Source organism: Pelophylax lessonae (genome assembly GCF_965119305.1).
Source record: "Pelophylax lessonae genome assembly, chromosome: 8".
Classification (NCBI taxonomy): Eukaryota; Metazoa; Chordata; class Amphibia; order Anura; family Ranidae; genus Pelophylax; species Pelophylax lessonae.
In genome coordinates this window covers 122,867,053-122,894,858 of record NC_138775.1, presented here as the reverse complement: position 1 = coordinate 122,894,858, position 27,806 = coordinate 122,867,053, and the positions used below count along the sequence as shown (strand labels likewise).

The window sequence follows — 27,806 nt, the reverse complement described above, 5'->3', positions numbered from 1 at the left end:
AGTGCTCTTCCACTCCTCCATAATGACATCACGGAGCTGATGGCTGTTCGAGACCTTGCGGTCCTCCACCTTCTGTTTGAGGATGCCCCACAGATGCTCAAAAGGGTTTAGGTCTGTAGACATGCAACTTCTTTAGCAAGCCAGTGGTTGCCTTGGAGGCGTGTTTGGGGTCGGTATCATGCTGGAATACTGCCCAGTCTCCGAAAGGAGAGGATAATGCTCGGTTTCAGTATGTCACAGTACAATGTTGGCATTCACGTTTCCCTCAATGAACTGTAGCTCCCCAGTTCCGGCAGCACTCATGCAGCCATAGACACTCCCACCACCATGCTTGACTGTAGGCAAGACACACTTGTCTTTGTACTCCTCAATTGGTGGCACCACACACGCTTGACACCATCTGAACCAAATGAATTTATCTTGGTCTAACCAGACCACAGAACATGGTTTTAGTAATCCATGTCCTTAGTCTGTTTGTCTTCAGCAAACTGCTTGCAGGCTTTCTTGTGCATCATCTTTAGAAGAGGCTTCCTTCTGGGATGACAGCCACGCAGACTAATTTGATGCAGTGTGTGGCGTAAAGTCTGAGCCCTGACAGGCTGACTCCCCACCCAAAAACTACCTCTGGATATGATGCTGAACACGTACACTCAACCTCTTTGGTCGCCCATGGCGACGCCTGTTCTGAGTGGAACCTGTCCTGTTAAACCGCTCTATGGTCTTGGCCACCGTGCTGCTGCTCAGTTTCAGTGTTTTGGCAATCTTCTTATAGCCTAGGCCATCTTCATATAGAGCAACAATTCTTTTTTTTTGGATTCTCAGAGAGTTCTTTGCCATGAGGTGCCATGTTGAACTTCCAGTGACCAGTATGAGAGAGTGAGAGCGATAACACCAAATTTAACACACCTTCTCCCAAATCACACCTGAGACAATTTCGATTAGGGGTATACTCACTTTTGTTGCCAGTGGTTTAGACATGAATGGCTGTGTGTTGAAGTATTTTGAGGGGACAGCAAATTTACACTGTTATAAAAGCTGTACACCCACTGCTTTACATTGTAGCAAAGTGTCATTTCTTCAGTGTTGTCACATGAAAAGATAGAATAAAATACTTACAAAAACGTAAGGGGTGTACTCACTTCTGTGAGATACTGTATATCCTTGGAGTCACTTTATAGAACACAACAGGTTTTGAAGATTTCTTCAACAGGACACTTTATGAACTAACTTGTGAGGGGGTATGATTTGTAAGCACTGGTCTTTATTTTGACATCAATGAACTGGCTGTAGCTCTAGATTTCTCCTCAGCACCTGGACCTACCCTCATGACACTGGAGTAAAGTTCTCGGCTGTATGCAGATCACCTCCTTTTACTGTTACCAACACAGAGAGGCCTACAAGACAGCACCCAATCGCTTTGGCAATGCTAAAATGTATCACATTGCCAGAAGGAAAAAGGAATAAAAGTTTTTAGTGCATTTTTTAAAATCACTCAGATAATGAAATACCTAGAAGACAGGGGTAAGGAGCTTTTACAAAAAAATTAAGATTGTCATCAATACTAGGCATGCTGTTTGAAGGAATTGCATTTTTAGTGCTGAAGGTGAATTAACACTTTAAAAATTTAAAATTAATCAATTCATAAAAGGTAATAATAAAGATCTTTTCCTACCGAGTGAAGTGGAAAGAATCCATAAGAATCCAGAAGTACCAGGTGCCGTACTAGTTCAGGAAATACAGATGCAAACTATGAATAAAAAAGACACAGGTATGTGTAAGCAAATTCAAGGAAAGAGGCATAATTTTCAAATTCCTTAACATGAAAGAACAATTGGGAGCATACACTTTCATTTTTAACAAATAAATATTAAAATTATTATAAAACTTGAATACTTATTTTCTATATATACAGTGCCGTGCAAACGTTTTAGGCAGGTGTGAAAAATGCTGTAAATTAAAAAAAAGCTTAAAAAGAAGAATCTCCACTTGTCTCCATACAGTAATAAAAAAAAAAATTATTATTTAAATCAACAAAAATAATGAATGAGTGAAAGAGAGCTGCAACCCAGTGAGTCTAAGCACAAGAGTGCAAAAAATAAAAATACCAGTGCGCTTCTCTAAGTGTTCATAATGAAAAAAAAATCCTGAATGTATGCATCACCACATACAATAAATTTGTTTATAGTGACAATTATGGATGAGCTTCGAGTTCGAGACGAAGCTAACTCCGACTCGAACATCGGTCGTTTGATCTTTCATCGAATGACGAACAAATGTGCTTCTTCGCTGGAAATTCAAGATCCCATAATGCACTGCGCATGCAGCACGTCTGTGATTGGCCAAAGCATGCACCCTGACCTCATTCTTTAGACAATCAAATGATCTCTGCCATGATTGGACTAAAGGCAGGCTGCCTTTAGCCAATCATGGCTCAGAGTCCAAGTACACGCCCCACATTACATAAAGGCTGCCCGCGCAGCCGCAGCATGTAGTGTGATTGTGCGGCCGAGGAGACAGGGAAAGGAACGCGTTTGAGGCAGGGCGAGAATAGCTTTTTTTTTTTTTAGCATTTGTCAGGCAGTGCAGAGAGACATTCCTAGCAGTGTAGGGAGGGAAAGGAACATGTTTGAAACAGGGAGAGAATAGTTTCTTTGCAGTTTGTCAGACAGTGCAGTGCCAATGAAACATTTGTAGCAGGGAGGTAGAGAGATTTGTGCTTTTTACAAGTTCAGAGATCAGATAGTGATAAGTATATTCAGTAGTGCATACCATAGACCATGTACCATATATAGATCTCTATATACAGTTGGGCAAAAAAGTATTTAGTCAGCCACCAATTGTGCAAGTTCTCCCACCTAAAAAGATGAGAGAGGGCTGTATTTTTCATCATAGGTATACTTCAACTATGAGAGACAAAATGTGAAAAAAAAAATCCAGAAAATCACATTGTCTCATTTTCAAAGAATTTATTTGCAAATTATGGTGGAAAATAAGTATTTGGTGAATAACAAAAAGTTCATCTCAATACTTTTGTTATATACCCTTTGTTGGCAATGACAGAGGTCAAACGTTTTCTGTAAGTCTTCACAAGGTTTTCACACACTGTTGCTGGTATTTTGGCACATTCCTCCATGCAGATCTCCTCTAGAGCAGTGATGTTTTGGGGCTGGGCAACACGGACTTTCAACTCCCTGCAAAGGTTTTCTATGGGGTTGAGATCTGGAGACTGGCTAGGCCACTCCAGGACCTTGAAATGCTTCTTACAAAGCCACTCCTTCGTTGCCCAGGCGGTGTGTTTGGGATCATTGTCATGCTGAAAGACGCAGCCACGTTTCATCTTCAATGCCCTTGCTGATGGAAGGAGGTTTTCACTCAAAATCTCACAATACATGGCCCCATTCATTCTTTCCTTTGCAGTCGTCCTGGTCCCTTTGCAGAAAAACAGCCCCAAAGCATGATGTTTCCACCCCCATGCTTCACAGTAGGTATGGTGTTCTTTGGATGCAACTCAGCATTCTTTCTCCTCCAAGCACCACAAGTTGAGTTTTTACCAACAATTTCTACTTTGGTTTCATCTAACCATATGACATTCTCCCAATCCTCTTCTGGATCATCCAAATGCTCTCTAGCAAACTTCAGATGGGCCCGGACATGTACTGGCTTAAGCAGGGGGGGCATGTCTGGCACTGCAGGATTTGAGTCCCTGGCGGCGTAGTGTGTTACTAATGGTAGCCTTTGTTACTTTGGTCCCAGCTCTCTGTGGTTCATTCACTAGGTCCCCCCGTGTGGTTCTGGGATTTTTGCTCACCGTTCTTGTGATCATTTTGACCCCACGGGGTGAGATCTTGCGTGGAGCCCCAGACCGAGGAAGATTATCAGTGGTCTTGTATGTCTTCCATTTTCTAATTGCTCCCACAGTTGATTTCTTCACACCAAGCTGCTTGGTGTCCTTAGACAGCTCTTTTGTCTTGGCCATAGTGGAGTTTGAAGTGTGACTGTTTGAGGTTGTGGACAGGTGTCTTTTATACTGATAAGTTCAAACAGGGGCCATTAATACAGGTAACAAGTGGAGGACAGAGGAGCCTCTTAGGCCCCTTTCACACAGGGGGACCGTTCAGATCTGCCTGTCAGTTTTTTTGGCGGATCTGAACGGTCCCCCCATGCATCCCTATGGGGCATTGGATGTCAGCGGAGACATGTCCGCTGACATCCGATTGGATCCGTGAAATCTGGACAGATGGAAACCCTATTTTCCATCCGTCCAGCGGATCGGATGAGAATGGACCCACGGTCCGTTCCCATCCAATTCTCCCATAGAGATGTAAGGGGAACTGACAGCTGTGTGTGTGCGGAGAACAGCTGTCATCCTCCTCCTCAGCGGGGGATCGATAAACGAAGTCCGTCCGACGGACATACTGTGTGAAAGAGCCCTTAAAGAAAAGGTTATAGGTCTAGGGCGCCAGAAATCTTGCTTGTTTGTAGGTGACCAAATACTTATTTTACAGAGGAATTTACCAATTAATTCATTAGAAATCCTACAATGTGATTTCCTGGATTCTTCCCCCCATTCTCTCTCTCATAGTAGAAGTGTACCTATGATAAAAACTCTCTCTCATCTTTTTAAGTGGGAGAACCTGCACAATTGGTGGCTGACTAAATACTTTTTTGCCCAAGTAAATAGGACTATCAATTACATCATATCAGGTCATTGCGTATACTGTATACCCATTACATCTTTCCCTATCTATAGGGCTATTGATTACATCATATCAGGAAGATTATTGATAATCGGTCACTTGCGTACATCCTATAACCAGCACATCTCATCTATAGGGCAATTGATTACATCATATCAGTGAGAGTATTGTTAATCAGTCACTTGTATGCATCCTATAACTACTACATCTTTCTCTATATATAGGGCTATTGATTACATCAACACACACACACATATATATATACTGTATATATATATATATATATATACATACATATACACACACTGTACATACACATAAAACACATATGTAGACCCCTTTCCAATACATGACAAACTAATCGTGTGCAACACGACTCCATAGACTATGTACCATTAGGTAATCATAAGGTGTAAATTAAAGGGGTGGGGGGCAAAAAACAAAAACCCCAAAAAACCACCCCATTGCACTGGTACAGCAACACCTAGACCGATATATAAACAACAATCAACAATATGTTTATATTGAAATTGATGCAACTCATAATCAGTTTATTGGAATATAGATGAATAACCATGAGATGCATGGGGGTGGGGCTGGGCTGGGGACAAAAAAAAAAAAACAAACAGCCCTACTTCATGTGGAGAATTACCTCGTTAGATTTCACTGTGTGCTCAAAAACATCTTTCCCTGCGCATTCAGACCAGTTGCATTGATGCGGGAACAGCAACATCTTGATTGTTATAAATAAAAATCAATGTATATTTATGTTAAACTAATGTTTATGTTAAACGCTTAACCAATTTAGTGGCATATAAATGAGTAACCATGAAATATATTTAAAGAAAAAGAAAAGGGGGGTGGTAATATTACCAATTACCAAGTGTTCAAAAAAAAGAGGTCTGAACACACAGGAGAGAGAGGATTCATTGTGGAAAAGAAAAAGGCCATCAGTCCATAGCATCCGCAGGATCAGTAGTAGGAGAGAGGAAGCTAATTTGTTTAGAAGAACTTTTTCGACCACTGTTGCCCTTATTAATGGAAGATTCTTGTGAGAATAGGATGCAGAATGTCGGCAATGAGCATCAGGAGCCACCAATCTCTCCATCAGATATAGATCTTGTAAAGTATTTTGCAATTTGTCTGAAGAACGGCAAGTGTATTTAGTGTTCTGATAAGTAAATCGCACTGAGAACGGAAAGCCCCATTGATAGGGTACTTGGTTACGCTGGAGGATTTAAAGGAGAGGTTTAAGTGCACACCTTTTGGCGACTGTGATTGGGGAAAGGTCAGTAAAACGTTGGTAAGGGTGTGCTTGAAAAGTAAGAGATTCTCTATCCCGTGCAGCAGCCAATAGTTGTTCTTTGGTACGAAATAAATGGAATTTTGCGATTATATCACGAGGTGGTCCTTCACGCTTAAGTGTTGTTAGTACTCTGTGAACCCGGTTAACCTCCAGGGGTTCAACAGGGATTGATGGTTGCAGCTCTTGAAACAGCACAATCATAGTAGAATGGAGGTCAATAATTGTCTCCCGAATGCGGAGATTAGGGCGGCGCGCTCTGTTTTCAAAGTCCTTCAGGACGATTTGGTAAAATAATATGTTCCTCTTTAAGGTTCAAACAAGACTGTGTGTTTATTTTTAAGTCATCCATTTTGTTTTCTAAGTCAGTAGTGCGCTGGCCCAGCTCAAAAATCTCCCTGGTCAGGCTTTCAGTTATATGGTCAGATGTCTGTTTTAAAGCCTTTTGCAGCATTTTCTCAAATTGCTTAATGATATTAGGATGTAAAAAGTCTGGCGGTAAAATTAATGGAGTAGCACTGAAATCTGAATCAGACTCACCGCAGTCTAACTGTGGTGGCTGTGTATGCTTGGCAGCACGAGAAATGAGTGAGGGAGAAGATGGAGGCGGGGGACATCTTTGAAACTGTCCTGACAGGAAAATTCTTCTTACCTATCTTTGGTTTTGTCCGTGGGTGGGCCCTGCCATATACTATGTCGGGTTTCCCAGTGTGGCAGAAGGGGCAGGCAGTGCTTTTTAAGGTAATTTGGTAGCCGGGTGTATTATCTGGCCGTGATACCTCAAGAGCCGTGGAGCTTCTGTGAGACAGGTCTGTCTCCGCCGACTTCACGCATGCGCCCTGGGCCACTGTTTATTTTCTAAACTTTTGTGTGGATAGATGGTTTCCTATAATGAAGACATTCAGATCTAAGAAAGTGATCTCTTTAGTGTCAAAACTAAATGTTAGTTTAACCACTTGCCGACCACCAACCGCAGATTCACTGCGGCAAGGTTGGCTCGGCTTCGCAAATCCATGTACCTGTACGTCGCTCGTACCTGCTGATCCGGCGGTGATCGCATTAGTTCCAGAAGTAATCACTTGTCCAGGCTAATGATTTATAGCCTGGACCTGCTGAACGGTCCAAGTGAATCGCAGAATGTCCTGTGCCTGTGTAATGTAAACACAGGCACAGAAAATAATGCAATCTCCCCTCCTGGAGCCCTTTTCGGTTTCAGCGAGCGAGGAGAGTGCATCCACTGTGAGCACATAAGCACTGCACTGACACCAGTACACATTTCACCCCCTGATCAAACCCCTAGTTAACTCTTTGGCCTCATGCACACAGGGCATCTGAAAAAACAAGCTACATAGCTATATTCTGATGCCAGGAAAAAGCAGCGTCAAAAACACGCCTTTAGCAGCGTTTTGCATTGGCATCAATTGGCATGCTGCATTCTCCACAACTTCCTGCAGAAGGAGAAAAGCACTGTTGAACCGGAACCCCCCGAAACCCAAGTCAGCGAGTGCAATTTATGGACTTGCGGTCAACGCCACAGGTCATGACAATCTGTAATGAGTTTGCAAATTTTTTATTTCATATCACCAGGTGGAGAAGTGTCATGGCAAAATCAATATGTGTAAAAAAATAAAATAAATGTGGATCATTTCAGCTCTGCCTTGTAAAAAATGTTTTTTCTTGGAGTAAAGCATTTTAAAATTTATATCAGTTATTTTCATGTCTCCCATTCCTCTATTGTTCAAGTGTACTTTTTCCTCTGCAAGAGGCAAATGTATGCTACCCCTTGTTGGGCTGTTCATACTTTTGCCCCAGGCAGAGGAAAAAGGGTCCTTTTCTTCCGCATGAGGCAAGAGTATGCTACCCCTTGTTGGGATGTGCATACAAGTGCCACCGGCCGAGGAAAAAGGGTAATTTTCTTCTGCATGAGGCAAGCGTATGCTACCCCATGTTGGGCTGTGCATACGTTTGCCCCAGGCTGAAGAAAAAGGGGCCTTTTCTTCGACATGAGGCAAGCATATGCTACCCCTTGTTGAGCTGTGCATACATATTATTTCACATATTCTTATATGGGCATCCTGGCAGCCATATTTCTCATGAGGTGAATGTAAGTTCATTATCCTTGGGTGAAGATTCATACAGAACATTTTAGAGTCTCAGCAAATCCTTTCTCAGACCCACAAATTAATTATTGCCTGGCCAACTCGCCAAGATAAGGACTAGCCATGGTGCCAGGCTGGGTTATAATGAGAGTGATGTCATTCTTGTCTCAATTTCAACAATGGACAAGAGATCAGGATGTTTTATTATTATTATATATATATATATATTTTTTTTTTTTTAAGGGCTCATTTAAAAATAGCTTGATGAAACATTATTTTTCATTGTAGTGATTGTATTGGCAATAATTTTATGGTATTGTTATATTATAAGGGGCATATATACAGCTGCAAGAAAAAGTATGTGAACCCTTTGGAATTATAAGGATTTCTGCACAAATTGGTCATAAAATGTGATCTGATCATCATCATCTAAGTCACAACAATAGACAGACAATCACAGTCTGCTTAAACTAATAACACACAAAGAATGAAACGTTGCCATGTTTTTATTGAACACACCATGTAAACATTCACAGTGCAGGTGGAAAAAGTATGTGAACCCTTGGATTTAATAACTCGTTGAACCTCCTTTGGCAGAAATAGCTTCAACCAAACGTTTCCTGTAGTTGCAGATTAGACGTGCACAACGGTCAGGAGTAATTCTTGACCATTCCTCTTTACAGAAGTGTTTCAGTTCAGCAATATTCTTGGGATGTCTGGTGTGAATCGCTTTCTTGAGGTCATGCCACAGCATCTCAATCGGGTTGAGGTCAGGACTCTGACTGGGCCACTTCAGAAGGCGTATTTTCTTCTGTTAGAGCCATTCTGTTGTTGATTTACTTCTATGCTTTGGGTCATTGTCCTGTTGCAACACCCATGTTCTGTTGAGCTTCAGCTGGTAGACAGATGGCCTTAAGTTCTCCTGCAAAATGTCTTGATAAACTTGGGAATTCATTTTTCCTTCGATGATAGCAATCCGTCCAGGCCTTGATGCAGCAAAGCAGCCCCAAACCATGATGCCCCCACCACCAAAATTCACAGTTGGGATGAGGTTTTGATGTTGGTGTGCTGTGCCTCTTTTTCGCCACACATAGGGCCTAATTCATAGTACCGCTATTTGGCAAACGCCGGGATTTTTGCGAACCGGCGAATCTGAACGTCTGAAATCGGTATTCAAAGTACGGCGGGCGGCCAATAACGCCTAGTGTTAGATTCATGAAGATGCTACAAGGTCAGAGCGCGACTTAAAAACAGGTCAGCTAAAAGCTCGACTAATGTTTAGCCAAATTTTTCCCTGTACCCCCAAAAATCCCAAATCACTGTGGAAGGTGTGGAGATGAATTTGGATATGACTAGCTTTTAAAAAATGTCAAAAACTGACCTAGAAAGAGAGATATCTGCAAAAGTGTCTGCCACATTAAAAGTAAAAACAGCTCCTCAAGTCCCGAGCTGCAAGAGCGCCAATGTGCGCATGCGCAACGCCAACTAGGCTCAAAAATTTCCGCTTTCGCGAATTTGGGCACGCTATTTTTTGAATGCGAACTAAAAATCCGCTGTAGCGCCCATATAAAATGGAAAGAAGCGGCGGATTTGAAAAACATGCACACTTCTACCAAGGGATCCCTCAGTAAACACCATCACGTTCCATACACCTTTCCTGCTAACTCTGAAATAATAACAGTGAAATCTACAGTGTTTATATAGAACCTCCACATTATCTAGGTTATCCCACAAAATATTACATTGGGAAACATTTACTCAGATAGAAGAAAAATATATGTAAAACATATTTCAAATAAAGATTATTAACATATGTAGGTATATAGCCCCATACTTGGCTAATTAGCAAAGTATGGCCAACAAACAAATATAGCTTTAGCTCTCAATATTGCTAGATATTGACTTTATGTGGCATCTTTTGTATTTAGTTAATGTCTTTATATTAAAAGTTTGGTGATACACATGCCTTTTTCAAACATGAGCAAAAGTATTGATGCTAACATTTGGAGGGTTGGAGACCTCCAATTGTTGCCCATACAGAGGGCTCATTCTGGATTCGAACTTACAAACCTACAGCAGGAAGGCAGACTCCCTAATTATTGTGCTATTTCTCAGTCCTTACTGGCATTAACGAAGTCGTGTCCTCTTGTGAGCGTTGGGCGTTTCCTCATGCCGTCAAAATGCTCACATGTGAACAGGGGCCATTGAACTGAATAGGATTTGACTTTTTGGCTGTTTTGTGAGTTGATCCTCGAGCTGTAAAAATCCCCCCAAACGCCCCAAAATGGGCTACGTTCACATGTAGGCGTTGTGGTCTGTTTTTGGGGCTTTTTCATGTCATTCCATATAAAAATGCCTGCACAAAAAACGCATGTCAAAACGCCTGTGAAAACGCCAGCAAAAACGCCCATAAGAACGCCTGATATAATTGCCACGCCAAGATTATGGATGTTCATGAGTGATGAGTCAGATTGTTGGCTTAGATATCGGTTCAATCTTCACAATCCCAACTCCCAAATAAAAAAAGGTGTGTTTCAATTGTTTCCCTAAATATATATTTCTCTCTCTCTCGCTCTCTCATGTAATTGTATATATATGTATATATTCCTGTATCTAAACATTATAAATAATGAATAGCAAACTTGAAAAGAAAAATTTCTCAATTCACATATATACACACATACATACATACATGTATTTGGTTTGTTTAGGTCTCTCTCTCTCTCCTCATTTCTATTTCCCTTTTTTTTGGAACTGAGCATGCTCCAAAACACACAGGACACACACAGTTAAATTTTTGCCTGGGAGTTACCATTACTGGGTGTGTGTTTTCCTTGATTTTATATAGACCACTCAGACAGGAGCAAAGATTTGGCCTGGCAAGAGGTCCAATATATTGTGTGTGACATGCTTTATGTTTAACATTTGGGGGCCTTTGTTATTTATGGAGGTGGGATTTGGCTGTGTTGTCTGTTATGTACAAAGACACATAGCCCACTTGACTCTCTGTAAGTATTTATTGGTGTTAACATAATTGTGTATTGTTCTGTCAATCTGCACATGTATCTGAAGATTATTGTCTCTTTGTCGATGTATATGGTATAAATGTTGTACAAAGGTTTTTTTTGTAAAAAAATTTAAATTCTGTGGCTTCAGTGAGATACTGTGGAGACTGTGCCAAAAATATGTCATGTGAAATGTTTGAGCTGTGTATCCTCTTTGTAATAAACATTGATGGTGTTGGGCGGGCATGTTTCAAATGTCTTCTCAAAATGTCTTCATGTGTATGAATAATAAAGTTTTCTGGTGTCCACAAATGTATGTTATGTTTTTTTTTGCTATGTTTGTTAGACATGCTGAATGGTTGAGTAAGGTGACTATTTTTTGCGAATTCGCTAACAATATAAACAGCGTTCTCACATTTGTAAATGCAACCAGAAACGACACTATTTGTGGGTGCACACGTTTCCGGAAACTGTACAGGTCCTCCAGCAATTCCGAGCAATATGGCACCAGCTCTTTTTACAGCCAAAATTGTGGCATTCATGTGCAAGGTGAGGAGGAAGGGGGGGTGTGTGTGTGCGCGCGAATGTGCGTGATGTTAGTTAGCCAGCGGGGGGGGGGGGGGTTTGTCGCTTATCTAGCGGGTGTGCAAGTACCTTTTTGTCTAGTGATATGCGCATGCACTTCCTGCCTATTAGACGTGAGATAGAAGCTTCCTGTTATAGAAACTTCCTGTATGTGAACCTGTTCCCTACTATATATATATAGATATATAGATAGATATATCTATATCTATATAGATATCTATATAGATAGCTATAGCTAGATATAGATAGCTAGATAGATTTTATTAGTTTCTACTTTTGGACAAAATGATACACAATTATCTGTTACAGATTGCCATGACACCACTTTGGAATCTGTCTAGATAAAGACAAATGTATAACCCCTTTTCATATATGCAAGATTAGAAACATTATATTCCCTAAATACATTGAGAAAATAATGTTTGGCTTAAATACATACATACACACTGCAAGCTCTGCAAGGTTTGTCTGAGAGTCACTATCATAAGATGGATGTGCAGACAGCAGCTAATTTGTTCACCTGAGATGGAATGAGTGATCACAAAAATCTGGACTGGTCAGTGGTCATGTCTTCAAAGGATTGCATTGGAGAAATCACCTCTAAAGGCAACACAATAGTGTATATTCACTTGATACTGATGTGATAACACTGATTTGCCAGCGTCTTAATGGATCACATTCCCAGCACACGCATCTCACACTGCCATATGTGAATCCATGGGGGTGTCCATTGCAAGTTAAATACACCCCCAGATCCCATTGCTTTGGGAATTTACAGATCTAACTGGAATCCGATGGCACTGCTGTGAACCACTATGCCATCAAATTCTGCTGGGGACCTTTAAAAAGGATTATGTGTGATTGGACTGTGATTGTGTGGATAATTCTGCCACATTAAATTGATCCAAATTTGTTAGGCCAATTAGATTCAAATTGTATTGTGTATGGGCAGCCTAAGTAATAACACAAGTCATCCCAGTGTGAAAAGGGTGTCAACACATCATTAGCTTGATCAAGAACGTATATTTGTGTTGAGACTTCGATGTTAGCTCTAACATGTGATCCCACAAATTACATTGGTACAGATTCCACGATGTGTCAAGAGGCACTTTAGCATGTACATGATAAAACACCTTACAAATAAAACATCTTCCAAAGCAACAAGAGAGATTGTGCTCTTTCTTGCTTGTTTTGCTTTTGTGAAGTAATAAATAGGCAAACAGTTGGGATCAGGGAATGTCAGAGCTCCCCTGTAATCTAACATCTCTAGGCGCCCTGTCACTACTAACCTAAATAAGCGTGTCCATAGATTGGACATGGACATTCTTCCAGGGAAGTCCCCTAAAGGCTTTACTCATCTCTGTGTCTATGAGACTTTGAGATGTAGGATTTATGTTTTAAAAAATTGTATTCACCTATCTTTGGCCCTCCACATTTCAAATGTCCCTCCCTCCGGTCAATGAGTATGTATTGTGTTAAGTAAGACATAACTAAAGTACTTAGTAGACTTTTGTTTGTGGGGGTGGGGACAGGATCTGCTTGTCAGATTACTAATGTGGCTTCTGCCTATGTGCTACAACCCCCCCCCCCTCCCCAAACACTAGCCATGGTGATGTGTATAAGCCTCCACATGTTGTTATGATACTTTGAGGTGTGTATTGAATGGACAATTGAGAAAATGCAAATATCATGTAGAGGTAATCACCAGTGTGGGTCAACCTATGTCATGGAGCTAGATTTGGACATCGATGTATATGTATCACCAGAAATGGGATTCTTTGTTCTACAATATCTAAAAGACGATCTAGCATGTTTTTGGAAGAATGTACTTTTTTGGACATAGTTTGACTCAAACATACACTGCTCTTTCTGCAGCTCCTCCTCCTCTGGGGTTATGACAAGGTAAACATGCATCTTCACCAAAAGCACAACATCATGTGTCGTGTCCGGATGAGGCTGCGGCGGAGATTCCAGTTCCGGCCCCTTGTGGTGGATCTCCAGCGGGCCTGGAGTGACGCCAAAAGGCGCTCACCCAGGCTCCTGCAAAAAGCTGTGGAGCAAATCTCCGGTAAGGAAAAATATACATTACATGTGACCAGATAGGTTACTATTTTTTGGGTAGGTGGACATGTGTTTAGGTATGCAACAACACAACCACCCCCCCCCTCTCGCCCCTACCTTTCCTACCTCCATCAAGTGTCTCTTCACAACCTTTATTACTACTATGTACATTAGTCTTTTTTGTGTTTCTTTTTTATCTTCTGCTTCTAGCCAAAGCGGACGGGTGACACCCTGTTGTGTATTTGGTGAAAAGGGGAGGAGGAGGACGGCCACACTGCACTATGTTGTCCCAGAGAGTGAGCCACTACAGCAGCTCCGAATTGTGGATGGTAAGTAGAAACATTTTAATTGTAGAAATGTCAAATCTCTAATCACATTTCACAGAGCCCCCTTTACATCAGAGTCTCCAGACTCACTACACTGTAAGAGGGAAGTCTGAAGACTCTGATGTAAGGAGAGTTCTGGGAACCCTGATTTGAGGGGGGAAGCTGGGGACTCTGGTGTAAAAGGGAACTCTGTGGTCACCAAAGCTCCCCCATGCATCAGAGCTTCCAGAGACCCCCTTACACTTCCCTTCCTCAGTCCACCACATTCTAGGGCACTATAAGTCCCAGCATAGTGGGCTGTCATTCCTCAGTCCCTCACAGCTCGGGGCAAAAACAACAGAGTTAAACATCTAAAGGACAACTCCAAACAAAACTACCAATAATGGACAGAGTCCATATGCTATATAATGTCAAAGACCCGCTACCCCTCACCTTCTACCTCGGGTGCTGTCATTGTGTAGGGCAAAGGGCTCCAGCTCCACTATGTTTGGCTTTGATGTCAGATATGCAGGACTTGCTCAGCTCCACTCTCTTCCCTGGCAACTGACTCTGGCGTCATTGGGGGCCTCTCCTCCTCTTGAAAACACCCAGGGGCCCTCTCCTTCTCCCCCAGCCACCCAGGGCCTTCTTCTCCTCCTCCTCCTCCTCCTCCTCCACCAACCATTTTCAGACTCTTCCAACTTCCCTGGGGCTACTCACCCCCTTTGCATAGTAGACACCTCAAATCTATGACCAGCCTGCAAAATAACAAGTCTGGCCTTGGTTACCTGTATGTTCCTGGTCCAGGGCAGAGTTCTCCTCCCAGAGCAACAACCGATGATAGCAGAGTGAGTTGACCGAGCAGTCACTTCCTACTGGTGCAGGTACATGCCCACCGATTCCTCAACATCTTAGGATTACATGATCAGACGGCCAATCCCCAGGCAGAGAAGGAGGGGTAAGTGTCAGCGGACAACAGACACCTGGCAGCCGCAGTGAAGGGACTGCAGCACACTGCTGTAACTTTTATATCTGAGGATTTAAAGCAATCTTTTACTTGGGAGATTTCCCTGACTGCGCCCTTCTAAATGTTGTTGCTCCGCCACTGGCCGCAAGGCCCCTGTAGGTGCGAGGCCTTAGGCGACCGCCTAATTTGCATGGTGGCCTCCTGTTTCTAAACATGGTCAATGCATCTCATTGGTGTAAGTGCACTTCTATGTTCTGAATTATAGGGGCATTGAGTATAATGCTAGCATGATGAGAGGTTACTGCCTATTTGTGTCCATAAATAGTATATAAATTTTTTTTTTTTTTTTTTTTTTTTTAGAAACCAGTGACGAGGATCTGGAGGCTCAGCCTTCTTAGGCCCACTGTAAATAATGTGGATGTGCTGGTGTGTTGTGTATTAGGTCTAACTTGGAGGAATGATTGTTTGTTTTCTTTTCTTTTGTGGTTGATGTAGCTTCAGCAAGAGAGGAGCCTCAGCAGGCAGGGCCAAGTCGTTTGGCACAGGACCAGGAGGAAGTCGGTGGCCAGAAACAGGCCAATTTGTCCCTCAGCGAGGAGGACCTCGGCTCTCCTCAAATGGGAAGTAAGTATTCTACATGTGTTTGTGTGTTCAATGTGTCCTGGGAAATATAAGGGCTGCAATATATATATTTTGCCATTGGGGTTATGTAGCAGCTGACATTGAGGATGTTTGTTGTGGAGGACTGGGGAAGAGGGGCCGCTGCTTACCCAGTCCACTGTAACTACTACCTTCAATGTTTAGGGACTACTTTCTGGGTGCCTTTATCAAATAGCTGTTGTTCAAGGATTGTATTCTTGTCTTTGTGTTTCTAGGAGCTCCAACACCATCACCCCATGCAGGGTCTCCCCCATCCTCCCCCACTCCAGGGGTGGAGGCGGATTACTCCACCGTTGTGTGTGGCTCCCCTGAACTAGACTGTAAGTACATTAAATGTGATTATCACATGTATTGTGTGTGCTAGGATGATGTATATCTGTGATAATCTAAGTTGTAGTCAAAGCAAGTGCAGTTTTGCTACATGTGACAGGAAGGTTGGTCATGAAACACTCTTGCTTAACCTTCATGTTTGGAAGGTGGTATTGGGGAGCATTACAGGACGTTATTATTTTTAAGCTTTCTCAAGCCACCCTCTTCTAAATTTGTGTTAGTTTCCCTACATTGGAAATGGTGTGCTTTGTACTTCTAAATTATTTGGGGCCATGTTAATTAACTCATGTCCTGATTTAGTCAACACTGAAAATGCGTGTGGCTTGGCTTGAACATTGTGTGTGTTTCACAACCTTTCAGAAATACTCTTCCCTGGTAATGTCCCACATTCCAGTTCACAATTTGTGTTATTTTTGTGCAGCTTCTCATGACCCAATGCCATCAGGCTCTGTGGGCCCACAAAACATTGTTGATGGTAAGTTATGTGTGCTTTTGCTGTAATGTGTCTACTTAGTAAGTGGAGAAATGCTACATGTGTATGTCCCCGATCAGGCTTCAAGTTGTTCTAAAGGCAGCAGGTTCTTTATGTGAATGCATTCTATGCATTAGTATTCCAAGTGATAGGTGTGCATATTCCCCCTTAGACTTACCGGGACCATTTTATTACTGGCCAAAATTTGGGCCAAATACTTGTGTGGTCCGGACTCCCCCTCCTCCTTAGCTGAGGTGACAGCATGCCAATATTGCTTCCTGATGCTGTCACTCCTAATCATTGAGACCATCGGAAGGGAGGGGGGCAAGGCTGGCTCACAGCCTAGTGCCTGAACAGGCACAGGGTGCTTGGCTTCATCTCATGTGCCTCCATAGCAAGCTGCCTGCTGTGGGGTCAATCAACAGGAGGGAGGTGCCTAGAGGGGTGTACAGGGGCCATTTTAAGAGGAGGATCGTGATTTCTCTTGTCCCAAAAAAGCTAGAGCGGGTAAGTCCAACCTGATTAGTTTTGCCCAGCCATCCAAAAAGGAGATGTTACCAACACTTTGAACAGGCAGGGTTGAGGCAGAAAAAACATCTGAGAAACACAATCAGCACAAAAGCATGGAGTACGTATCCTTAACGCTACAAGCTTCACCCAGAAGAATTAAGCTTGCACTGTACAAATCAGCATCACCACCGTATCAATGTCTAAATGAAACTTTCAGGGAAGTGTGGAGGGGGAAGGAGTGGGTGTTAGAGTGTTTTCATGACTGCCTAACCTACAGTTAGCGTGAGTCAATTCCTTGAGTAAAATTTTATTCTCTCTTAACACAGCTGGGATGGAGCAAAGGGGCTCTGAGGTGAAGAAGGATCAACCCCTGCCAGCAGTCGTGGTCAAAATTCCAAGTGGTGAGTCTCTACTATGTGTCTTTTTCAATCTATAGACAGTAAGAGGGAGAGAGAACTCTCCACAAATTCCAATGGTGATAGAGATAGATGTGTGCACATGATATGTGTTGACCCATTGAACACATTCTTCAAAATGATGGTTGTGTTGACATGTAAAGCCTTTTACTTAGCTTTGGTGGAACTGCTACTAACATTCCAAGCCATCTTGTGTAACCTTTTGAACAATTTGCTGTGGAAGTTTAAGGTCCAGGTTTACAACAGCAATTTATCATATTTGCTCCTCTGTGTTGAGAAAAGCCACCCAATAGAGTAAAAAGCATATTTGTTGAGGCACATTAATTACAATCCTTGTTTGGGTCATTTTGCATCAAACTAATTTTCTTTTTTTTCTCTACCCAGGGCACACCCACCTCACAGTGGAGGTGGCCAGTAGGCATCTAAGGTGGTGTGCCACTCGGATAGCCCTGTTGGAGCGGCGGCACAGGGAAGATCCAGACCCCGAAGAGCCCTTTATTAGAGATTGCACCCCATTGGAGTGATGTTTTGGGCATGTTTATTGTTTTATGTTGCACGTTGCAACCCACATTTATGGCATTTGTGATCTTAAAATAATATATTTTTTTATTTAAAGATTTTATATTCCTACATTTTGGAGTTAAATAAATATTTATGTTTTATGACAAAATTAGTTTGTTTGGTGTACACATCTAATCTCTGGTGTGTTGTATTTGTTTAGTTGCTTCTGAGTGGTGTGGTCTGTAATTGTTAGCATGTTGTATTTGGTTTATGTTATCTATGAGACTTACACAATTTGGTGTTTGTTGTATGGTTATAATATTGTACCAGCATCCCTGGTGATAATTCAAACAACCTGGGAATTATGTGAAACCCTGGTGTGGGGGTTCAACATAAAAACCGTGTCTTAATTGAAAAGATCCAAGAGGTGGAGTAGAGAAACAGACACAAAGAAATTAATAAGCCTAGGAGTGGGGAAACCACAAACCAAAAAGAAAAGAGGGAAAAGAAATGCGGGAAGAAAGGAAGGAATATCAGGTTGCAAGAGGGAAAACTGGGGAAAAAAGAAAGGCAGGGGAGGATGGAAAAGAAGGAAGGGATGGGAAAAGAAGAGAAAGAGAAGAAAAGAAAGGGAAGGGGGAAGGAGAAGAAGGGTGGGGGAAAGAGGAGAAGGAGGAAAGAATAGGAATGTGGAAAAAGATGTGTGGGAAAAAGAAAAATAGGGAAAAGGAGACTAGGCAGAAAAAGAATGATTGAGGGCTGATGGGATTTTATCGGTACTATAATCAGCGATGGAGAACCACCATATATAAAAAATATATAAATTTTATTGTTTTACATTGAAAATGGTTACATACAAAATAGAAAAGAAAAAAAAATAGAAAAGAAAAACTATAGAATAAAAATTGTACAGAGCAATTTACCATCATAATTGTTTCAATTGCATACAGTTCTAAACATTTCAGGCAGTATTAATATTTTGCAAGCTCCGGTAACCCCAAACCAAGGTACCGGGCATTAACCCAACATGTTTCGTGGGTTTCAACACTCCGCTTCTTCAGGGGTATAGAGTTGTATGGTATGTTAATTTGCCTTGGAGTTCCTATATAATAGAGATATGTTATGAGAACAATATAATCAACAATATTATACAAAGGAGTTATTCACATGCACAACCACATGCTAGTCCAGGGCTCCCACCACCGTGAAGCATGCAAGGATGGCCACCCAGTGAACGCCTCACCCACGGATGTGGAGGGGGTCAATAAGGTGGCGTGAATAAAATAGAATACTCGTGCGTGACTTTGTCACAATACCTGTATGTGGTAATAACGGTATCTAATAGCTCATAGAATGCCCGCGGTGTTGTTTAGCCAGACAATGTGGCATATCTCTCTGTGGGACATAAAAATATTATGTAATACCGTAACTTGGAAGGCTCTGTGTATACAGGGGTTAATGGCTCTGTTGGAATTTGAGCTTACCACACTTCAGTTAGATATCTGCGTGTGTAGCTATGTCTGAATATCATAAGGGGTTCTTTTTTGGCTCCATATTTGCATGCGTAGCAACAATAGAAAGATAGATGGATTTTACCAAATGGAGACTCCCTTCGGGAAGGTGAGAGGCACTTGGATATCTGTATAGCAAAAAGCAGATTATATATGAATAGGGAAAGATTTGTCTCAGTGTATGTCGCTATATCCTGTTCAAAGAACGCTGCACATCGCTTACCTCGTGTCTAGTCTGCTGCCGTACGCACGCCGGGTTGAGGGGATGTTCATAAGGTGGCGTGCGGGCGATACCCCTGCAGATGCCGGGGTGTACGCCAGCAGACTAGACACGAGGTAAGCGCTGTGCAGCGTTCTTTGAACAGGATATAGCGAGTGAGTCGAGAAAGGTGTGGAGGGAGTGTAGTCAGTTGGAAGGGATATTGTGGAACCAGTGTGCAATGAGGTTGTGCAGGATTGCTCATTGAGAGGTGTGGGATTCCGAAGGGAGAGTGAAGTGCTGGGAGTGGCTACAGGAGAAATTGTCCCCCTCCCCAGCTGCCTGCCAAGTGGCCAACACTGGCATCACCCTCCCACTACCACAACCTGCAGTGGCAGGTGATTGTGATGTTTGGGAGGGCTCTGCCAATGGGGCATCTTCAGCTCCAACCAGGCGTTGGCGTGTGGCCAGCACCTGAGTGTCAACACTTTGCTGATCCCGTTGATGCTGGTCTGCTAAACTTACCAAGCAGTCATGCATATCCTGTTGAACCTGTACCATCGTTGCTACAGATTCCTGTATGAGCCCTAGCAGCCGTACTACCTCACTAGATTGCTGAGTAGGCCTCCTTAACTCATTTTGGAGCCGATACTCGACAAGCAGCATCTGGGCCACATCCAGCAGAGATGGACGAGGTGGGGTAGGTGACAATCCCGCTGCATCCAAGGCTGGCTGAAATCAGAAGTAGACCAAATCTTTAGAAAACATCATTACTAAATAGTTCAGATTAGTTTGACAACTTAACACCCCAAGCAGAACGTAGAAAAGTTGGATGTGCTTCTAATAAGTACTTGTTCATTGTAATATTATCCAAGCTAGCAACACTTCTGATAATGGGTACATATTATGTTGGTATGACTAATATGACAAAGGCAAAACCGTTTCGACATGAAGCTGTTTCCAATTAACCCTGGTGTGGTAGGTTGTTTCTGCTTTTGGTAAGTCTGTTACTACACCAATGACTTTCAACATCTACGTATGTTGTCTAAAATCTCGCCATCAATCGGCTACAGGACAACCCAACAAAACGACACACACATGAATTTGGACCTGGAAAATCTAAGACTGGCTGGACTTTAAAGGTCCTGGATGTTTTTGGCACATTTGTGACACCCCAAATTATAACATAATTCCCTGACGTTCAAGATCTAACTCTTGTTGTGCTGGTGCATCGTCAGAATGTCATAGCACAAATTTAACACACACAATGTAAGCCACATCTAGCCCAAAAACATTACTACCATTGAAATGTTACATGTGCACCTTGTTCCCTTATATCATACACCCCAGCATTGGATGCAGAATCGTCGCCAGCTCCTGATCCAACTCCAGCTGCTACTTCAAGAGGGGCCTGATGTTCTTTAAAAAAAAAAAAGTACAAAACGGGTTTAGTACATGACCTTAGGCAGTAATGATTAGGGCCAGATTTCCCTCCTAGCTTCAGGAATTAAGCATTGAGGCCAAACATTCAAAAGTGCTTTCCTGGGCTCATAGGACACTTGCTAAAACCCTCCCAAAGGTTAAGAAGGCATGGTCTGAATACTAATGACGACACCCATTAATGCTGACAACGGTGTTTTGCAGGGTAAACATCTAAAAGGCAACACTCTTTCTAAAGAAAAGACATGTGCGTTAACTGGGTTAATAAGATTCCTAAAAAGATACATTTGCTATACATACCAACACCTTCCTCCAGGCCTTGCTGCACTGGGGGATTCCCTGCCGCTGATCTTCTGTAAAGATTACATAGCAATATGAGCTATCTTGGAAAGGATAAAATATACATCTACATTGTTTGGCACAGTATGATATGGGACCTACCAGGAAGAGGGTCATCACTGATGTCAGCACCCGTGAGTCCGTCTGGGTCGCCAAGCTGCATGGGCTGTGGAGGGGCTGAGATCCGTGCTACAGATGAACAAATTGCAGGTTGGGGAAAAGAAAAAAGGACAATTGGAAGGCCAAGTATAAAAGTCTATTCATGTTACACATAGGATAGTAGTTCATCTTTTCACAACAACTCACACAATTGACATCCAAGTTAATATCCTACCTTGGCGCAAAGCATACAAATCTACGTCCTCTCTGGAAAAGATGGTATCGGGGCCTAGAATTCTCAAAAAAGGTACTTCGTAATTCCAGAGAGAAGCTAGTACATTTGGATCCAGCCGACCTTCTCGGTCATAAAGACCCTCCGCAGCCCATGCAATTAGCTTATTCCGAACGGACACACGTATGTCATTGACCCTCTTCCGCACACTGTGAGTGTGGCGACGTTCACCACCCAGTGCATTTACAGCATCCCGGATTTCATCCCACAATCTTCGCCTCTCAGTTACAGAGGTAGCCAGGGGCCCTGGTCCCATGTATCGGCTCATATCTGGCCATATAGGCCTGGACCAGGACCCAGTTCTGATTGGGGGTGAAACGGGGAAGCCGGTGTAATGTGGACAAGCTGACTCTGGTGGAAGGACCCTCTCCAGGACTACTGTGAGAAGAGGCAGCTTGTCCACTTGGTGTGTTAACACCTCCCCCGGCTTCCTCCTCCGGGCCGGAGACGGTGGACTCCCTCCTGGATACAGCTGGAGCCTCCCTCACACCAGAGCCAGACGATCTGCCCACCCTGCCCCCCCTGGCCACCCTACTACTTCTCCTAGGCCTTCCAGTGGGTGGGGCCATGGGAGCACGAGGTGGGCAGAGAATCTGGCTGTCCAGCAGCAGCAAATAGCCCCAAACGCCTAAATCTGAAATGACAAAAGAGAAAAAAGGAAAGAGAAAACAGAAAAAAACATGAGTTGCAGATTGCTCTTAATATACAGTTTAATTAGTGAACAATTACAGAACACACTTACCAAAGCTAGCCACTGCTTGGTTTCAAAGCCGCGTTGATGGTGGTGGCAAATCAGAGCCTAGGAGGCTGCAAAGAAAAACAAAAACAATAATTAGAAAACGCATATGGTCAAACCTCACACGAGGCCCTCCAAACACTTACCTAACGGCACAAACAGACTGTATTTGTTGGTGTTGTTGGTGGTGTTGTTGGTGGTGGTGGTGGCAAATCAGAGCCTAGGAGGCTGCAAAGAAATAAAAAAATAATTAGAAAACGCATATGGTCAAACCTCACACAAGGCCCTCCAAACACTTACCTAATGGCACAAACAGACTGTATTTGTTGGTGTTGTTGGTGGTGGTGGTGGCAAATCAGAGCCTAGGAGGCTGCAAAGAAATAAAAAAATAATTAGAAAACGCATATGGTCAAACCTCACACGAGGCCCTCCAAATACTTACCTAACGGCACAAACAGACTGTATTTGGTGGTGTTGTTGGTGGTGGTGGCAAATCAGAGCCTAGGAGGCTGCAAAGAAATAAAAAAATAATTAGAAAATGCATATGGTCAAACATCACACGAGGCCCTCCAAACACTTACCTAATGGCACAAATGAGGTATATTTGGTGGTGGTAGTGGTGGAAGCTTTTAGAGGCAAAAGGAGGCTGCAAACATTAAACATACATGAGAAATCGCATGACCTACATACGTGCACATAATAAATTACAGTTAGCAGGAAAGCAAAACTGGGGTCTTTGGAAGCTGGGAAGGTAAGGGGGCAGGTTTAGACGCCAAATCTAGACTGCACACCTTTACCAAACATGAGAAAACACATGTCAAAACCACATGCACATGGGGCCAACTGACAATGATTAAAAGACACTTGAGGGGTTCCCAAGGTATTGTGGGTATGAGGGGATTCACCATAAACAACTAAAGCACACCCAAGATAAGTACAAATTATCTCCTTCAGGAAACAATAACGGTGAGCAAGAACACACAGACAGACATATATATATATATATATATATATATATATATATATATATATATATATATATTTTTTTTTTTTTTTTTTTTTTTGAGAGAGAGATACAATTGTCTTACCTAAAGATAATGGACGTTGTGGGTCACAGGGTCTTGCTAGTAGATAACAAACATCCATCTATAACATCCAGCAGCCATATTGGCCATGTGCTCATTTTATAGCTGGCTCACAGGTGTGACAATTAGCGGCCGTTTGTATATATATCTGCGCACGTGCGAATTTGCGCGCTCAAAATGGAGAACGAAAACCCAAGCGCTTTAGATGGTGCGATGTTAGCATTTATCGGTGCCCTGTTTGAGGAGGCCCTAGCACAGGAGGCAGCAGAAGGTGGGGAAGCAGGTGCTGGGGAAGCAGCTGCAGCAGCACCTCCAGTCCGTGTGCCCTTACCTCGCCAGCCACGCATTTTTGCTCCAAGGATATATTTGGACAAGCTGCGGGATTCTGATGTCAGGAGGAAGTTCCGGCTCGAGCGAGGAACTATTCTACACCTCTACCAGCTGATAGAGAACAAAATTCAAGCGGACACACAGCGCGGCCATGCGGTGCCCGGCATGGCCAGATTGCTGGCCACTTTGTATATCTTAGGGCATGGCAGCTTCCAAGCCACTTCTGGAAGTATAATGGGCATTAGCCAGCCCACAGTTTCAAGGGTGTTCATGTTGGTCATTAATGCCATAGTGGATATAGTGCCCAATTTTATCCACTGGCCACAGAATGAAAATGAGTGGAATGAAGTGAAGTTGGGCTTCTACCTGCGGGCACACATGCAGCAAATCCTAGGGGCAATAGATGGCACCCACATAGCCATCAGGCCACCAAGGAGCCACGAAATGGAGTACCGGAACCGCAAGCAGTAACACTCCCTGAACGTCCAATTGGTGTGTGACGCCAAACAACGCATAATGAGTGCCAACACTGGTCACCCAGGGTCGTGCCATGATTCCAGGATGTTACGAAACAGTACTCTGTACCAGGAGTTTGAAAGTGGCCAAATGCCCAAAGGGTGGCTTATTGGTAAAGTATTTTGTCTTAACAACATAAACTGTAAGATTACATAGACATAGGAATAAGCTACATCGGTGTACACCCTGATTTAAGCAAAGCCTACATAAAATGTTTGTGTTATGAGTTGGCAGGCTGTTTGCACACAACCAGATCATCAGCCTACCAGTTCACAACAGAAAGATTTCCAAAGTTGTCTTTGAGTCAAATGAAGGTGGTTAACCAATGTGTAAATGGTGTCCTGCAGCCACCCAAGCAAAGGTGTCCTGTAGCCACCCAAGCAAAACATAAAAGTGATTCGAATGGTATTGCCATATCCCAAAAGTACTTTGCATAAGTGAGTCAATATTGGTTTCCTCACTCTAGTTTAAGATATTTTCCAGAAGTAATGCCTATGCTAATGTAATAGGAACAAAATACGGGACAAGTTGGAACTTGCAAGAGAAACACACCACTTTGTGTGTCCTTTTTCCCATTTGTATTAGTGATTTAGGCAGTTAGAGTTGAGATGTTTCATATGAGTTTTAGCACACAGATGAGCAGGTTGTTTAGAAAAATGCATCATTGTCTCACATTTTGAGGAGTCATCTAAAGTCACATGATATGAAGAACTAATGTATATTTTTTTTTGTTTTCAGGGGATGCTGGTTACCCGCAGCTGACGTGGCTGATGGCTCCAATCAGGTACCCCCAGGGCCGAGCTGAACAGAACTACAACAGGGCCTTGCGGAAAAGCTGGAGTATCATTGAGTTGACCATAGGTCTTCTCAAATCCCGGTTTCTCTGCTTGGCCCGGCCTGGGGGTGAACTCCTGTACTCTCCTGCAAAGGCTTCCAAGATCATCCTGGCGTGCTGCGTGTTGCACAACATGTGCGTTGCCCGGGATGAATCCTGGGAGCTGACGGAGGAGAGGGAGCCAGAGGTCCGTCAGCTGGCGGCCCCCAGGCAGCGGAGCACCGCTGCAGGTATGGCCACCCGGAATACCCTGGTTGCTAGCCACTTTACATGTAAAAACTGTAACCGGTCGAGATAGGGCATGTGTATTAACTTGCTAGTTAGCAGAGGTGCCACTCACAGGGAGACAGATGGTAATTATCATCTGCCAATGACACTTGCCATTGTAGATAAAGTGTAGTCAACATTTGTAAACTGTGTTACTTGAGCAAGTACATGCACCTCTAACCATAAACATGTTGGTATTGTGAATAGTGGAAAGGGCTGAGAAGAGCTGGCAGGTGTTCAGTTGTGTCTATGCCATCTGTGTAGTTATTGATAACATGAACGGCTGTTTGGTATCTTATGGTGTCCTCATTTTTCTGAATCTGGACATCTTATATTGGAATCATGGCACATACTATGAGAAGCCTGTGGTGATGGGCTATCTGGCGTCACAGGTGTGTATTCAAATGTTTGCATTAATGATTTCTGGTTTGTGTAAGTTGTGAGAAAATGTGCAATTTCACTCGTGATGTAGAAATTTAATGAAGTTCAGAATGAAGCAAACGGGCATTAAGATGTGATTTTCATGACGAAATGTCTTATCCTTTGCTTTATTTTTCCAGGAGTGGTACTGCTTGTGGTTGTAGCTGGTAGAAACCCACCTTCATGGACTCCACTCATCTTCATTTGTGGTCAGTATATTTTATATTTTTATATATTTTGTGAGGCACATGGCCAGAACTGGCATCGATGACCAACATGAACACCCTGGAACTTCCGAAGTGGCTTGGAAGCTGAACAGCAACCTGGCCATGCCTGTCCTCAATGAGCTAGTAGAGGTTCCGAATTGCTTCTCGACTCTGCATGAAGTTAGTGAAGATATCAGAATCCAGTATCCTTGCCTAATGTAGCAAAGATCATGGGCTGGTGCTGTAAAGGCACACGGACTGGAGACTGTCAATATTAGCTTGCTGCATCCCTCCTTATGCTGTAATTCCATGAACAATAAATAATTTTGAACGGAACATGTGATTTTTTTTTTGGGTGGGTGGCTACAGACTAAAGGGCCATACACACTATAAGATTTTGAGAAGACTTTATCCTTCAGATTGACCTTTTCTATGTAGTGCAAGGGCCTGCCTGATTGCATAGAAATTGAAAATGTTTAGGTTTGACCTCATATTATATGGTTTTGGTAAGTCTACAGGAAAAAGTCTGGAGAAAATCTTATAGTGTATGGCCCATTAAGCTGCCAAGGCCGTAGCTTTGCACTTTGCATGCTGCTTGTACTGGTAATGTGAGGGGTTGGAATGTAGGGTAGGGATGTGACAGTGTTGTGTTGAGGTGTGAGGCAAATGTAGTGTTAGACTATGAGGGTCTGTGTTGTTCAAATATGGAGAGAGTCCAATATCAGACACCTATGTTTATTGGTCCAGAAATTGTAAGAACCATGGTAAATGTGTAAAGAATTGCAGCTCCAGAAAACTAGGACCACACTCATAGAATAAAAATTGTGTTGGTTCCATTAATGTGCTGGAAATTTGGGTAGAACACACCCCCCCCCCCTCCACCCACCCCCAAAATTAGATATTCTTTACAAAATCTATAAAATAAATGAGAGTGAAAAGAGATCCCAAGTGTAGTGATTGTTGGGATTTGAAACCATGACGTTGTTAACTGCAGTGAAGTTGCAAAGCACTTAGCTATTGTGCAGAATAGAGCTGTTTGGTGAAAATAAAGGAGTGTGTTAAGGCTAAAAAGCACATATAGCTAAAGTACTAAACGTTGTATGGAATCTCGGCAGAAGACCATGGGAAAATTGTGAGGTTTCATCTTGACCTGAAGTGGTGTAGAGGTTTGGTGACTTGCCTTTGTTACTTGGAATCATAAGATCGATTCTACAGACAGACGAGATCATAAAATGATGTTGTAAGTTTGCAAGCGCTTCTGGGTGTAACATTATTTAGCAATATATATGATCCAATCCGTTACATTTAAAAAAATAAAAATAAAAAAGAAGTTAGGTGGAGATGGTAAGCCTCGAACCTACAGCAGAGGGAGATGATGTGTGCACAGAGGATGTGTGCAGGAACCCACTAGACCACATTGCTATTGAAACTACTCTGTGCACAAAGACATAAGCATGCGAATTTGCGAAGCCGCGATCGTAACTGAATACCGCTGACGGCGGAATTCATTGTTGCTGTCCAAATCGCCAGTGCGCAAGTTAACTGATTTTAAGGCGGAGAGACTTAAACAAGCCAAAGGAGTCTGAAGCTGCAGTTTTTATGAATTCGGCTGCCCGTGTT

At 42.8% G+C, this 27,806-nt stretch overlaps 1 protein-coding gene across 1 annotated transcript in view; it reads right to left on the bottom strand.

The window, feature by feature from the left end:
• SERHL2 (serine hydrolase like 2) overlaps positions 1–27,806 on the bottom strand; it is a gene marked incomplete at both ends in the record, with an annotated part of 881,593 nt that overhangs the window by 643,186 nt on the left and 210,601 nt on the right. Inside the window, one exon of the mRNA XM_082266295.1 lies at positions 1,673–1,747. Coding sequence (XP_082122421.1) covers positions 1,673–1,747 — 75 coding nt within the window. The remainder of the gene's footprint in view (positions 1–1,672; positions 1,748–27,806) is intronic.